This window comes from Branchiostoma belcheri, unplaced genomic scaffold, assembly GCF_001625305.1.
Source record: "Branchiostoma belcheri isolate BF01 breed outbred unplaced genomic scaffold, Haploidv18h27 scaffold1, whole genome shotgun sequence".
In the NCBI taxonomy this organism is placed as follows: Eukaryota; Metazoa; Chordata; class Leptocardii; order Amphioxiformes; family Branchiostomatidae; genus Branchiostoma; species Branchiostoma belcheri.
Window position 1 is genome coordinate 9,900,457 of NW_017802379.1, and position 16,124 is coordinate 9,916,580.

General features: G+C 41.2%; 1 protein-coding gene across 4 annotated transcripts in view; it reads left to right on the forward strand.

The window, feature by feature from the left end:
• Window positions 1-357: 357 nt before the first annotated feature.
• LOC109479843 (large neutral amino acids transporter small subunit 4-like) overlaps window positions 358-16,124 on the forward strand; it is a 21,813-nt gene continuing 6,046 nt past the window's right edge. For 2 of the 4 annotated variants that reach the window (XM_019782066.1, XM_019782158.1), the window contains exons 1-7: window positions 359-566; window positions 4,971-5,162; window positions 12,121-12,372; window positions 12,725-12,897; window positions 13,259-13,404; window positions 13,967-14,115; window positions 14,918-15,064. In XM_019782066.1, the coding sequence (XP_019637625.1) occupies window positions 4,997-5,162; window positions 12,121-12,372; window positions 12,725-12,897; window positions 13,259-13,404; window positions 13,967-14,115; window positions 14,918-15,064 (1,033 nt within the window). In that variant the 5' untranslated portion in view covers window positions 359-566; window positions 4,971-4,996. Of the gene's footprint in view, window positions 567-4,970; window positions 5,163-12,120; window positions 12,373-12,724; window positions 12,898-13,258; window positions 13,405-13,966; window positions 14,116-14,902; window positions 15,065-16,124 lie in introns of all 4 variants that reach the window. The other 2 variants (XM_019781911.1, XM_019781991.1) reach the window with 2 other exon arrangements.

The window sequence follows — 16,124 nt, forward strand, 5'->3', positions numbered from 1 at the left end:
AACAACAGTCAGCCCGGACAACGACGCCATATAGCTATTTGTTTCCAGTAAATACTTCCCGTTTCTTTCTTCCAGTCGACAACAAAAAACAACATCAACAGGAAGCAACAGGCGATTTTTCTATAGAACCTCGTCATGTATAACTTGTTTTTCACACTCCTCTTTCAGAAGGACGGCTTGCGCAATCCACGGGCCAGGCCCCGTCGCTTAGCTCAGACCTCGCGGGGGCGTCATAAAGGCCTGTCCCATCACGGGACACACATTGGCTAGCGTTTCACGCAGGGGAAATTTAAGCCCTCCTATTGGCCAATCGGGACGACGCCCACAAAATGAACCAATCAGACCGCACGCATCTCCTTGTCAGCTGTGAATATAAATGAGGAGGATTACATCAGCGCCGGGCGGTAGCGTATGTCCCGTACCGTACATTCGAGGAGCCCACTTGCCTACTGCAAGTCTGAGAGTGAGTACTGAGTGCCGGGCGAAGGAAGTCGAACTGTGTCTTCGACAGGGAAGGAAGGCGGCCTCATACTGAAGGAAAATTTTGTTGCTGTTTCTAATATAAGGTAAGCAAGTCCTTGATTTTTTTGCCCCCTTTTAGAGGTATTTTAGCGAGTTGTAGCGAAACGGTGAAATCGTGTGTGTGCGAACACTGCACTGCCAACGTGAACATAGGATGGAAGCTCGCACACCGCTGGTCTATAGTAGAGAGATTGAGAATCAGAAAAGACATTTCAACAGCAAGATCCAGTAGATATCTTTGCGTTTCACTTCTAAAAACTATCAGATCCTAACCTTACTTCTATGTTACAACGATACCGGTGCCAGCGGCGCTGTCAGCCAACTAGCCCGGCAAGTGAATGACAGTAGTCGTCAGTATGAAAAATGGCGGGCGATTTGGGCTCGGCTATTTTTCAAGAACCTGACATTTATACCAGTTATCTCCGCTGGTAGCCTATTATCTATAGATCGCTGGAAACAATGTTTTAAAACATCGAGCTTTTTGGGTGTCCAGACAGTGTTTCTAACAGGGGGAGTTGGAGGTATTAAGCGGTCGCTGGCAGTGCTTGTCTATTGTGTAGAGAGGTAAAGGTGTCATAGGGTGTATCTGTGCCCTTCCTTTGTATAATTGCGTTGTGTACAGTAAAGGGCACAGGGTAGGGCCCTCTCTCTTATCAAGCTTTGCTTTAGATAAAGGGGTCCAACTATTTGCGCCAAACACTGACATCTGTTCATAACCTTTGGCTGGGTGCCTGGATATAATGATGGCAAAATTTCAAGTTGTTTGTGCCATGTAGATCGCTATCTGGGTAACGTTGTTGCATCACCACAAAAACCTTCAATTTTTATAGAGAACGTACGTTTTAAAAAATCTGTCGAACGATCACGTAAAATTGGCAGTACTTTGGAAAAGTGGGAATGGTGTAGAGCACGTGTGCGGTGGAGGTGAAATGAATTGAGGGGGTCTGACTCATCATGTGCATGTGAGGTGATTTCGACATCACAGTGAAATTATGGATTGGACCGTACGTGGGTACAACGTGACAGGCGTATTTCCCTACCGTCTTCTCCGGTTACAAGAAAAGCAAAGTAACTGGGACAGCCTGGACAGCGTATTTTACATCTCAGTCCCACTTAGCACCCAGTCGATAGTTTTGTTTTGAACATTTTGGCCGATTTTTAAGCGCTGTTCGTCGTGGATTTGTGAATCGTATTGGGCGCGTAAACTGATACCGGTAACAAAACCGCAGTGGATCTAGACCGGCCTCCCGGCGATATGATGCAAGAGCCGGCCAAAACCCATTGAACCGTGAAACCGTAAACCTTGTTATATTCAGGTAAGGTATTGAGCAGTGTGTATCGAGGTTTTAGCGACGTCAATGGGAGCCAGCGTCTAGCCTGGTAACCATTCTTCCTTGTTCAGCTAAAGGGGTGTTTACGGGCTACTTTCTTTCTGGCAGACTGCCGGGTTTTCTGATTATTGTCGTCTTCGGGAGCAAAGCCAACACTATAAAATTCCCCGGCGTTCGCTGATAAACTGGGCGGGTGGGGAACACTCTCAGCACCGTACAGATGTAAAGGAGCCCCCGATGGTATGGTTACCGGGAGTATGCGGCGCTGGCACAAGGTCGCACCGCTATAATCCAACCAGGAGCCGCTTAAAATTATATATGGATTGGCTGGCGTTGGAATAAGATGGAAATCCTTCCGATATTGAACTTTTAATCCACATGCTGGGGGGATGCTTTGAAGAACCAAGGACATTATAGAGGGTCTGCATGCCCTTTTTCGTTAACCGTTATGGGCTATTTTAATTTACCGTTAATCGTTGCCGGCCCGCTCTAATTCAACGTTAAGCGTTAGCAGTATATTCCTCGTGAAGCGTTATTGGTCGTTTTAATTCAACGTAAAACGTTATTTGTCATCCTGAATTCAGCGTTAAGCGTTAATGAATAATTCTTCGTTACGCCTAATTTTGCCTATCGATCAAAGTTCAGGAAAATGCGTCATTGAAGGTTTAAAAATACAAAATTTCCCTGGGGAGAATGCCCCGGACCCCTCTACATTGCTCGCGCTTCTGCGTTTGGTCCCTTCCGCTCTAGCCAGAACCAGTTTACCCTTCAATTTCCGGAGGTTTGCGGAGAGTTACAGAATTTTTTAACGAATCCGTCATGCAAACTTGACAGGCAAATTAACAAAAATCTTGAGTAAAATATGAAAACATCAGAAGGACCGACAAACACTCTCAACACCATTATTTACCTCTCAAAATGCGGGAAATTGCGTTTTTGAAGGCTTAAAAATCCTAAATTTCCTGGGGGAGCATTCCCCCGGACCCCCCTAGATTACGATCTCAAAATCCATCGGTAAAACTGGGCAGACTGAAAAAATGCAAGCTGGCCGAAGTCGACTCGGACACCCCGGTATTTGTGGACGCACTAGGGGGCCAGGGCAGGTGGGCAACACATACCTTTAATGCATGCTTCATTACATGTTAGGTATACGTAATTTTGTCAGTGATCACCTTTTCTCACAAAGCGAGATACCAAATCCAGTGCAGCTCGAAAAAAAAAGCCTGTCAATTTACCGTTAAGCGTTGCCGGCCGTCCTGAATTTACCGTTAAGCGTTATCGGCCCTGCTGAATTTACCGTTAACCGTTGCCAGGACCCCCCCATGCAGACCCTCATTATACAGGACATTATATCTGTATAATGTCCTGGGAAGAAGGATTTTGAATAATGAAGCAAATCGTGAAGGATCTTTGCTAGGTTTTTGTATTTTTGTCCGCGGACTTTTTTGTTCATATGAAGGATAGAATTAAACTGCAACGTTAGACGACTGCATAAATGTAATAGAAACCTCTGGATCAGACAAGCAAATCTAGGTCAGAGTTGGTTCAGTCCGACCACTTGTGGCGCCGGAGAGACCTCCAGCTCCCCCAAAAACTGAAAAACAACCTACGTCATCCTCATGGATTATTAATGACCAGCTGGCAGTCAGCTGGCCAGGACGATAAGGCTGACGGCTTCCCCCAACAACGCCCGTGGCAGTCCCACAACGCACTTCCCCCTTTTTATCCAGACTTGAGCCTCCATATCTAGGCTCTGGGTCCCCACAAAAGAAAGGAGCTTGCGTGCAAGCGGCTTTTCCGGGCTTCCAGTCAATAAAAATGTGGTTGGGTGGAACTTGTATATGTATGCCGCCTTGAATTGCATTGGCCACTGCACCTCTTCTACTTGAGAACTTCCCAATCCATTGCAAAAAATGGGCAGAATTTTTGAGATGTGTTTTTTTTTTTCCTGAAAACGTTGAGATGAAATGCCAGTGTAATGATTTTAGAAACTAGAATTAACTTTTGAAAATGCCTCTTTCTTTAGGTAGAAACCTTTGGAAAATTGAGTCACAGAGTGATGTGAAATTTGTGTCCTTCGGTCATTTAATGCAAAACAAAATGAATATAAAAGACTTAATTTTCCATTTTGAGGAGGGACAAATCATGAAGTCTACTACACAAAAAGAAACTGACCAAAGACGCTTGCTGTTTTGGTTTTTGCTGACCCAGCTAGTTTTATTTTGGGAGTACAAAAGGAGTCACAAAAACAAATCAATCACCCGAGACAGGTAGCTTGTGCTGGTCAGCAACAAAATAACAGCTGTTTTCACTCAAAAGGACACAATCTACATGGTGCATTTTATGGGCAAGTGTATACAAAAGAATATGGTAGTTTCAGAAGGCAGAACATTTGGGGGGGGGGGGGATTTCAAATGTAAAATGTGATTTTAGAGACATGGCCAAGAAGTTACTATTGTTGAATTTTTTCTAGTGTTGAATTTAGAATTCATGAGGAAATACATCCTTTTCCAGGCAATGTATGACTTAGAACACACTAGGAATTAAAAAACGAATTAGGTACCGGTACCTTTACTTCTTACAACAGACATAACTGTTGGAAAAATGCAAATTTAGGGAATTAACCCTCATTTTAAGTGTCAGGTAAATTTGCATATGTATTGGAAACCCTACAATATGTATGTATTGGTGCTTGGCCTAATCTACATTTTATGGATTGAAGACTGCAGAAAGACTGGAATATCTGCTGTATTTGAAGATGATATCACTGAAATTTTTAGGTAGGTGTCATAAGAAGTTGAACAGCATTAGAGCAATACACCAAATTGGGCGTGTAACAACACGACAATGTAAACTGTGTGTTGATTGGTTGCCTAAGGCAGTGGTTGAGGCAGGTGGGTTTTGAAACAAAAGACCTCGCAGAGAAATAAGAAAGTTTCACCTGGTCTGTAGTGCACAAGAGATACAGGTAAACTAAAAGAAAGGAAAGAGGTTTTGTATGCCATAAATACACTGATTCTGTCTTATTTTTCTGGAGCTTTTTTTCTCAAATAAGCTTTCTCTGTAACCGACAATAGAAGAGACTTTTAACTAATTAAAATTTTTTCTTTCTTGCAGGAGTTGATAGGAATAAAACGAGCAAGATGGCACCATGTTTGTTCACGGCCCAGCGGAGACGCTACTGGCTCATCATCACCGCCATTCTGGAGAACCTTCTCTTCTCCGCAGTCCTGCTTGGCTGGGGGTCTCTTGTCCTCATGCTCAAGAAGGAAGGAATTTACCTAGAGCTCTGCTCCGGCTCTGGACAAGGTAAGAAACAACGTCTTGTCGACTTGGTCGTAGTAGTCAAGTCTCCATTTGAAGACACTCCTTACAAAATTTTCACTTGTACCATGGAGATATACATGTTCCATTTAGCCGCATCTGGTTTTCTGTTTTTAAAAACGCTTTGTCCAAAAATCATGTCCCCCGTTACAGTGTTTTCGTAGTGACATGTACAAGTTTTGAGTGCCGTATTAGACATTAGTTTCTTTGGTCAAGTTTTGTGGTCTGGAGGCCATTGGACTAAAATTACCTGTTACTTAGGAAGTTAACATTGTATTTTTGTTGTTCTTGTGTAGCATGTACTGTTACACAAGTTATCAGAAAGCTAAATGTAACTTTGACACAAAAGCTGATTCATTTTACTATATGGAAGAGATCTTTAAAAAGCTAGAAAAGGACTGCGTGTCACTTAAAAAAAGCGGGGGCATGTTCAGACAGGGAACCCCAATGACTCGATGACTCGCTGAACAAACTTCTCGGGTAACATTCTTTCCCAGACACGCTGTAACCTGATTGGCCAACGGTGTTGTTTCGACAAAGAACACACCTTACTTGCGGTTAAGACAATAACCTCCTTGTATGCCCACACATCGCGCAGCTCGGATCTTCGCCAAATAAGGAAGTTGTTGAATATTCATAAGCAAAACCTGCTGTCCTCAGCAGTAAGTAAATGAAGTGAGGACCTGGTATTCCAAGGCTGGTGTAGTTGATATTTTTTTGTGGTCACAAATTTGGATTACTGTTTGTTCTGTGGTCTCTTTTGTCGTAGGGCCAGGCGACAAAAGACCTTTACATGTAAAAGGCCACAGAGATAATGGTGAAACTGGTTTCTTTCAATAAATGCCCACCTGTGCATATAACCCTAGTCATTAGTTGCTATGATTCAGGTCTCTGGGGCATTGAGAAGAAAGAGTCGCCTAAGCTTCTTAACATTTTATGTGGTTTCTTAGGTTCAAGTAGGTTAAGTAAAGCATGTACTTTTGAAGGGACTGTGGTAGGAGGTAGTCAGATGGCTATATATATTAAAGGTAGCCATTTGGTATAACCTTTATTTGTTTTGGGGTTAGGCAGTAGGGAGAAGAGTTTCATAGGTAGACAGTCATATACTTTCTTGTAGATCTCGTTTTTAATGTCTTTTGTCATTTTCATAATCATATTAGCTATATGTCCCATTGCATTTCTAACTATTTTGAGAACTGGCACCTCTCTTGGACCAAAAATCTGCATCTCAGGCCTTATTTGTGTAATTTTTTTGTGGTTTGCTGCCAAACCAAGGGGAAAATCTTGATACTGTTTCTACTTAGGCTTAGCGCTTGTTACCAATACAAACATTGGCTACAGATCATACAGCACAGCATTTTGATTTACCAGAAGAGACCAATGGCAAACCTTGTATTATTTTAAACTTGTAAAGTTGCCAGTTGTCTTGTCGTCCGTTGGCCTTGAGGTCAACCTTGTTTTTCTCGCAGTAGATTTTTACTGGTGGTGCCAAATTTTGGATTGCTGTTTTTCAGCCTAGATGTGTAGACAGTGGAAAAAACAAGTGTATCCCCAGTTTAATCCGGTAACATCAAGGTGGCATATTATGATATAACCAAAATGGAGTTAGAACACTCTGCTCCAAAATTCTAACCTCTTAAATTCTGCAAAAGTGGCCGGAAAGAGTTAAAATTTGCCAAGTAGACAGATAACATGCCAGGGGAGTTGGTCTGCTAAAGGAGTACTCCAGTTTGGGAGCAGCAAAGTGTACTTTAAGTTTAGCAGACCAACATCTCCTTGCATGTCATCTAATATTTGATCCAACTGGTTCTGAAGCCTGCTGAACTGTTGCCCTCACAAACCTCATTGAAAGAAATTTTTCTGGGGTTACCTTCAAATTTCCTTTACATCCAACCATGTCATTCTATCCCATCTTGCTGTTTTCGAGAAGGGATGTTGCTGATACTGCAATTTTTCATGCACACCTGATTTTACGCCCCAGGGAATAATTCCAGCTTGTCAATTACAGGGAGGCTCAGCCTGTGAAAAACAACTCTCAATCTTCTTCACCAAATGGCAGCCGACCAGGGCATTCATTATGCATAATGAGCCTCAGAGTGAGGCTGTTATTCTCCACTGGCCACAAAGCTGTTGCTAGGCAGATTTGGGTCTAAATAGATTAGGAGGCTGTGTAGGGGTTTAAAAGGAGTAGGATATTTACGGGAAATTCAAAATACAACATTTTTGGAATCTCTAAGGTTATGGATGTTTTAGGGGTGTTTGCGCAAATGATTTTTGGGATTTGAAATGGGAATTGTGCTATCTTTGTCTCACATGGAAAACCCTTTGCTAGCCCTTCTCTTTTGAGATTAGATGTTTTGCTGAACAGAATCCCTGAGAAAGTGAGATGATAGAAATAAAGGGACTGTTCACTCATGCTTAGTGACATGGGATGTTGCAATTCTTGCCTAAGTTACTGTTTATTAATATAGACAAGGAGCTCTGATCTTGAAAGCCATCTGATAGCAGTTTCTTTGTGGGAAAACCTCCGAAAAGCAAAAAAATGATCCGCTGAGTACCTTTTCGTAATTCCCAAATCTCTGGTTACTTACATAATTTGCCAAGTAGACTTGCAAAACTTCAAACCTGAGTCCAAAGTAAGAGTCACAACATCTCTACAGTGTGGTGTTGATTACAAATCTTATCTCTAATGGCAAAAACAGGTGGTGGCACAATATACCAATGAATGGAAAAAAAATGTGTGAAACTGATGAAAAAATCTGAATCGCTGCCTTAATAGTAGTCAAATAGAAAGTCACAAATTTTTTATCAAGAGTTAAATTTTAATCCAGCTGGTAAGTAGATGGGTGTTTTCTTTAAAGTTGCCATACTGGACATCCAATACCAGTCTCTTGTAAGTTTCGTTTTAGCCTGGGTGCCAGCCCCTACCGTGAATGAGAGAAAACCCGGTCGGCGAGGGAAGCCATATGCCCCGCCGACCCCGATTTGGCGCACTGGCTCTAATTATCTTTTGCCGTCTTGGCGTCCGCTGGCGTGACAGCTAAAGGGTTTTGGGCAGCCAGGGCTTGAGCAGCGGATACTCTAGCGGACATTGGGACTTCTTCCCACAAAAAAAAAAAAATCTATCGCTTATGAACGCCAGCATCTGGCACCCAGGCTTGTTTCATTTTTCCCCATGGCCTTAAAATTGTTTTCCTTGCCTAGACAACCAGGTGACTCAGTCTAGAGACAAACTCTACATCTCTGTTTACCTACGATAAAATCAACCTTTCAGCTCCCCTGTATTGCCAATAACCAGATAAGCGGTCAATCCAGGACGGTGTTGTTGTTTACACTGCCCACAACCCTCCCCCTGGGTCCACCAATGGGCTGACAGGAACCTTAAGGGGTAACCACACCTGTCAGAATTAAGAGCCCATGGAGTGCTTCAATCCGTGGGGCCCCTCATGTGTCACTCAGCTTTCAGCGCTAAGATTACAAACTGACTCCTTATTTACTTTCTGAGGTAACAGACCCTTTAATGTCTGAAAAACAGACTTTAAGCAATTCCTGTTTGTCCCAGTCACTAATCTATATAAAAGTCGAAATTTTGTACTCTTTCATTTTAGCAATTCCTTTGTATCCCAGTCACTAACCGATTAAGTTGAAATACTGTACTCTTTCATGTTTTCTGCAAGACGTATAATAATGTTTTATAAAGATTTGGAAAGGAGCAAACCATTCCCCCTGTTGAAAGTTTTCAAAGTTGTAGTTTTGATTTAAATACCAGGGTGTGTTTGTTTAAAAACAGTCCTGTCTTGCCTTTAGTTCTTTAAACTAACCCTCAGCCTGCTAAGGTATCCATTGGACACCCAAATTTGTATCGGTTATGGGTTCAGCAGCAAGGAGAAAGTTAAACTTGGATTGAGTTTCTTGATGTCCAGCAAACTTGGCAAAGTTTACTAAATTTTAAGACTGTGAACTGAAACAAATGCAGAAGTTTTTCAGCAGTAGGACTTGTGTGTATGACTTGGTTGAAGGATGACAGTCTTGCCAGTGTAATTAGGTTTGCCCCAGCCAGTAGTGGGTCTGCCCTAAGTCATTTTTCTTCTCTGACAGGCCTGCATGTAGGACAGATAATTCAATCTTGTTTATCTTGTGCCTGTTACTGCTGTCACTGACCAGCACATGTTGTGCTTCAGACTGTAAATCTTGTCTGTCAGGCACTTGAAAGGCTAGGAATCCATAGAAAGTTTTTGGAGATGTTAGACTAGAGTGGAATTAAGCATCTTTTCAAGGCTTGTTGTATTTTAACCTAAGAGAACATAACCTCCAAGGTTAGTCAAAATCATAACAAAACAGCACAGTGTTATCATGAATTTTATCTAAAATTCATTAAGCCAGCCATCAACAATTCACTTGACATCAATTATATTGGAGTACATAGTGGACTGGATTTCCCTTTATAGTCCGTGGTGTGACAGCGCCGGACCAATCCCCTTCCTCGTAAACAATTTGATATTTATTTATGCAGATCTGGTATTGAGCCCCTTAGTTTTACTCTCAAATGAGTGACCAGTACGCATTTTAAAAGTAGGTCACAGTGAGTGGCAGTTGAATTCAAACATTGGTACCTGTAGTATTATTTTCATGGGTTTTAACTTCCCAAGGAGTTAGAATTAGATGCTGGACAAGTGGTTTTCCTAGAAACTGATATGCATGTTTTGCCAGGCCTGACGAAAAGGCTTTCAGCAGAATTCGAGGTAAAATAATCACCTGAATACCTGGTCAACCAAAGTTGCTGAAGTAGAAAATTCATTGATTCAGGCTAAAATGTTTTCTGTGTCTTTCTTCGGTGACCTGTTCACAGAGACCATTAAGTTCCAGTTACGAATTATGAATGAACAATTATCCATAATGATTTCCACTTTCTCCATATCTGTTTCTATTTGACAGTCGGACTGAACCATATACTGTCCATTTAGTCACAGATTCTTCTATTGTCATTCCTAGTAATATGTATCCTGTTGGATTTTTAAAACTTTCCTTTTTAAATTAGAAAAGAATGTTGACAGAGACAAATTCAATTATAGAGCAATTAGCAAAAATAATTAGCCAAGCTCTTAAACTAAAAAAATTAATCCTTTTTTATGACAAATGTTTTTTCTCTAAAATTTCTTGAGCGAGTGGCATGTTTTCTTCTCAACTTGACCCTGAGAAACAGCTAGACATGCTCCAAGACATAAATCTGCATTGACGTATGTTACTTGTTGGCAGTTGACCTTCTTGGTTTAGTCTGAGTGCCAGACTTTTTCCAGGGCCCACACAGCCCAGATTCTTGGCTCTAGTGCCAACGTACATGTCCCCCTGGCCAACAAAATTTTACCACAGCTTCCCTGAATTTATATAGACCCTCTAGTTTTAACTCAAGGGAGCTGTGGTTACCGTAACATTTTCTTGGGAGTGCATGTTGGCCCTAGAGCCAAGGAGCTGGCCTGTGTAGACCCTGTAAACAGTGTGTCTTGCCTAGTTCAGCTGTAGCCCTTCTGATTCGCTCCCCTACCGCTGCTTTATTTGTTAAACCACCCTCCAGCCCTCAGACGTCTTTTGTTCGAAAGAAATCCTTGAAACCACACATTGACGACTCCTATACGCTTTATTGTCCCATCTGGTAGCTTTGTGTTATTCAAATATTAATCCTACCGGGGAGTACAGGCTGTCATTTACGGTAAATTTCATGTCTGCTGCTCTTTGGAGGAGTCAATGCTAGAATAAAGCAAGGAGGTTTAAAATGATCAGAATTTCCAGACAAAATTTTCCTTCTTGTCTCTGCCATTCCTGGCAACCAATTTGAGCAAGTTGTTGTACGTCATACAACCATCTGTGCATTGCAGAAATTGTTTAGAGCAGAAGACTTGAAGATTTAAAATAATTTGACCTTCTTGAGTAAAGAGACCGCAAAAGAAGAGAATGGATTGTCTCATAATGGGTGTAAAGCCTAATTTTCTAAGGCAGGATAACAATCCCTTTAGGGCCTAACATGCCACACACGCATGTGGTGACGTAACTGAAGTAAATTGTTGGTAGGGAATCAATTCAGTGAGATTACTTGGCTCAAAGAAACAAAAAGGCAGTGGTGCTCATTAGGACTGTAACGGACATAGTGAAAGAGAGACATGACACAAACAGATGCTATCGCCTTATCTAACCTCTCTATTGATTGGCTAATGATTGATTGGGACCCTGTAATGACTGGCTAATGGGGACCCTGACATTTAGACTGTGTCTGAACACTTGGAGAATTCAAGAGCATTCGTAATCCTGTATAAAATCCTGGTATCACGAAGATGACAGAGAAGCTCAGACATGTGTTGCAAAGTTTATCGTGGTGTTGAAAGTAACCAGCGTTTGCAGTCATGCCAAAATCAAAGGTTACGACCTTTTTACTTCAGGGTCTTCCTTCAGACTAAACTATCGTGTTGAAGAGCTACTAAATCCGTACAAAGAGAAATTTCTTTGTAAGTCACAAAAAGGAACAAAGTAGATCGAAACTTAGAAAGGGGCAGTTTTGTATTGCTTTCGAATAAAAGAAAAAGAACGAATCTCGTTTTCCCTGTCTGGCCAATGATAATAAGGATTCTCTATGTTGAAAAAGAAGGATGAGACGGGATCAGAATTTCCAGACACAATTTTCCTTCTTGTCTCTGCCATTCTTGGCAACCAATTTGAGCACTGCTATACGTCATACAACCATCTGTGCATTGCAGAAAGTGTTTAGAGGAGAAGACTTTCAGATTTTTGGCTTTTGTGAATCCCAGCTTGCTTTGGGAACAAGAAAGGAATTCGACACAAATTATAATCTGTGGAAAAACAACTTTTGGACTCTTCAGTAGTGTAGTTCTTCGTAAAGTTGGTAGGGGGCACTGCTAGTAACATTGACCTCTATTCTATGGTCTCTCTGTAGATACTGACTACCTCAACATCACCGATGCCAACATCACAGACAACATGACTGTCATTCTGCCCATGGAGGAGGAAGGCTGTATCGCTCAGGACGAGAGACTGAACTTGGCCTATACCATCGGATCTTTCTTACTCAGCGGAATGACTTTTCCTCTTGGGATGTTCATGGACAAGTTCGGGTCCAGGAACCTCAGGATGGCTGGCAGTGCCATGTTCGGATTATCCAGTGTACTATTTGCAGTTGCATCAAGAAGTAAGTGTTATTAATTACTTAGTATTACCTCCGTGTATGGAGGTATTGTTTTCGGTGTGTTTTTGTGTGTTTTCTTGTGTGTCTGTAATTAGTATTTGAATGCTGTTAAGTAGCAGGAAAGGAGGGGAAGGCATTATTTTTGGTGTGTGTGTTTGCTTGTTTGTCCATAAGTATTTTTTTATAAGAGATTTTATAACCACAGATGGACAGGAAGGTCCACCTACACAGTTACTGCGGTTAACCATTTAACGTTAAAATCGGTTTAAAATTTAGGGCTTGTCATAGCAAGTTTTGTTTGTGCATCTCTGTGAATGTCACTTGATACTTACACTTTTCATATTTTTCTTCTCAGCCAAGTTGTCTATTCTCCTCTTCCCCGCGGTATCGTTGAACGGTATGAGCGGAATCGTCCACGTCTTCACCGGCTTCCAGGTCACCAACCTGTTTGGGGACAAGCGAGGGACAATGATGAGCTTCTTTGTGGGAGCGTACGCTTCCTCGGCTGTAGTCTTCCCAGCTATGAAGGTCAGTTTTTTTGTAACTTACCTCAGTGTATATGGAGGTTTTGTTTTTAGTGTGTCTGTGTGTTTGTTTGTTTGTTTGTTTATTTGTGTTTTCTTAGTTATTTCTATATGATGGGTGGCTGGGACCTTCGATCTAACTTTCTTTAAGTGTCTCCAAGGAGTCGCTGACAGGAAGTTAGGTCAAAGGTCCCAGAAAAATTTATCTCATTTCCTTATTCTCATATCTCATTTCATTTTCGTTTTCTGCTTTTTATATGCATGCCTGTTGTCTTATGGGAACCACTGGGAAAATGCATACTAGAATCAGCAAGAAATACTAATAACTTAAATCTAACTTAAAGTTCTTTTTTTTTGCCTTTCAGGGTCTGTACGATCTCGGTATTCCCTTCGACACCTTGTTCTTCTGCTATGCCGGACTGATGATCTTCGTCATCCTGAACTGCTACTTCAACGTGCCTAAGGAACCCATCCCTGGTCCTGAGGAGATGGACTTCAGAATCAAATTCAGGTGAGTTGGAATATAATGTACAAGATCTCTTTATTGGAAATCACAGTGTTGCCACTGATCAAATAATGTATTGATCAATGTAAGAATTCACAAGAAGGAATTGCATACTCGCATGGCACTGCTAATTCAGTTATTTTATTGACAATAGAAGGAAGATGTACAGAGGTTTTTGCTACATGTTTTTTATTTGGGATTGGAACATTTCGGTCATACATGCACAATGGTAATACATTAGAGACACATATTTGGAGTGTCGTGAATGCACAGTGGAAGGGTAACTGCAAAAATTAAACTGCAAACATTTCAAGATTTCAAGACTGTATGATTTCATCTTCATTTCAAGATTTCAAGACTATGATTTCATCTTCATGATCAGCACAAAAAATAACTTAACTTTGCAACATATGTGTCTCATTTTCTTTCATATTTCTTACTAGCCAGTGAAACCCAAGCTCTTGTCCGGCTCCCTAGATAGTCTGCGGACTAACTTGGGAGCTGGCGAAAAGCGAGGTTCAGTTAGGCTTATTTCTTATATGCGATTGTTTTTTTTCTTTGTGTTAAGACCTTTTGGTGTCCACCACAAACTGACTGGGAAGCACTTCTACGGCATGGTGACCACGGTGGGCCGACGACTGAGTATCGACGAGAAGGGCGGACCCACCATGACCTCTCACCTCAACCTGGAGATGGACTACAGCTCTGTGGACAATGGTGAGGGAGAACTCTTATTTCTGAATATCATTTTTAGAATATCAACTCAAGCTATTTTATATGAATGAGATTAGCAAAATTTGAATTTCACTAAGCTAAATGTACCTAATATTGTGTAAATATTTTTCAACGTGCAATTCTACTACCACAATTTGATTCCGAGATTGTGTACACATGTAGTCGCTAAGGTTTTTAAAATGATTGTACATCATTCTTTGAACGCAATTCAGCTCTCTGCTGCAATGTTCGTGATTTTTAGCAATAAATCATTTTTGATTGATTGATTGATTGATTGATTGATTGATTCAGTTATGCATAAAAAAAACATTTGAAACAATGCCTTTTTTTAGTTCATTCATCTCAAGTCCAGACATAGTCATAGTTATAATTTTGCAATAATTACAGATACTACTGATAGATAAATGAGCTTCCATAATGCATGTTGTTAGCATATAATTTGTTTCCCAATCAGACATTCCGAATGTGAACATAATATGATTCTTACAATGCTTTCTCTCTGGGGCAATAACACAATGACACCTTGTATTACTATCATCTTCATTAATTCATAAACTCATTTTGCATGAACTATTTCCAAAGAGCCAATCTTTCACTCACTTCATCATATTTACTTCCATCCTTTTTCTAATAATAATTTTCACCTTGATTATTTTAGTTTTTCTAATTCTCTCATCCACTCTTTTGTTTTTTATTTTATTTTCACCATTCACACTAACACTGGCTCCCTTCTGGCACTTTTCCTTGTCGGCTTGGGTGCTGACATCAGCCCATCCTGTTGCAGCTATCCCCCCGCTGTCCAAGAGCATCTGCACCATGGCGTTCTTCTGGAGCGTCGTCACCATGTGCATCGGCCAACTCCGACTCATCTTCTTCATCGGAGCGCTCAGTCAGATGCTGGGAAGAGTTTCCGGCGCCGACAGCTCGAAAGGTTGGTACAAGTGCACCGTTTGCTTGGAGGACGCCCCAGCATGTTGTCAGAACGTACTGCGCCTGTGAGAAACCCACTGCAGCATGCAAAATACTAGTACCTGGTTGCCCAGTTGCCCCGGGCAACCAAATTTTACTTGGGGCAACCTATTTTTGAACCTAGGTAGCCCAGTGTGCTTCCTGAATTTTAAGAATGCCCTCCCCCCCCAAAAAAAATCATGCCCACTTGGCTTGCACCACTGTATCCGGCAGATGCTTTTTAATTTTAGGTATTAATGGCTATTACTAGTATCAGTTAACTAAAGGCTGTTAGAAATATTGTCAAAGGGTTACAAAGTGTGTATGTATGTAACATTACTTAATTTGAGGAAAGTGAGTAACTTACAGGTGGGGCAACCTAAAATTCTGATGGACAACCTAATTTTTGCCGTGGTTCAAAAAATTATTTTTGTACACTGCACTGGCAGATTTTTCACATGGTTTTTGTTGAATGTTTGGTCAACGTTCCATCAGAATCTTGCCCATTGCAGATGATATCTTTTCAGACACAACATTTGAAAACTAATAGATGCACAATACATTATGGGTTTCGCACAGGCACAGTACATTCTCCCGACATGCTGGACAGCCCTAAATATTCTGACTCCTCTACTATGTTCCAACATTTGGGTTGTCCGGACATAGGTTGAGTAGCTGAACATGTAGGGTTGTCAGAACACAGGTCGCATTTACTTCCTGTGAACATCAGAAGAGTTGACAACACTTTTCTCTACATGTATGACCTTGATCATGAAGAAAGCACATCCACTAGAGTTAACCAAAACTGTTGATACATCTTCTGTTACAAAGGGCTTTATAAAAACTTTGGTTTTATGTGCTAATCAACTCTTCTGATAGTACACTTTTCTTGTAACTTAGGCCATGTTGATTTGATTATATGGATGACATCCTCCGGGAGCCCCAAAACTGATGCGCGCGTGCGAATAAAAAAAAAGTTTTGCAAAAAAAAAGTTCTTTTCATTATGAAATCTACGTGGTCATGAGGGTTGAGCAAATGGCAC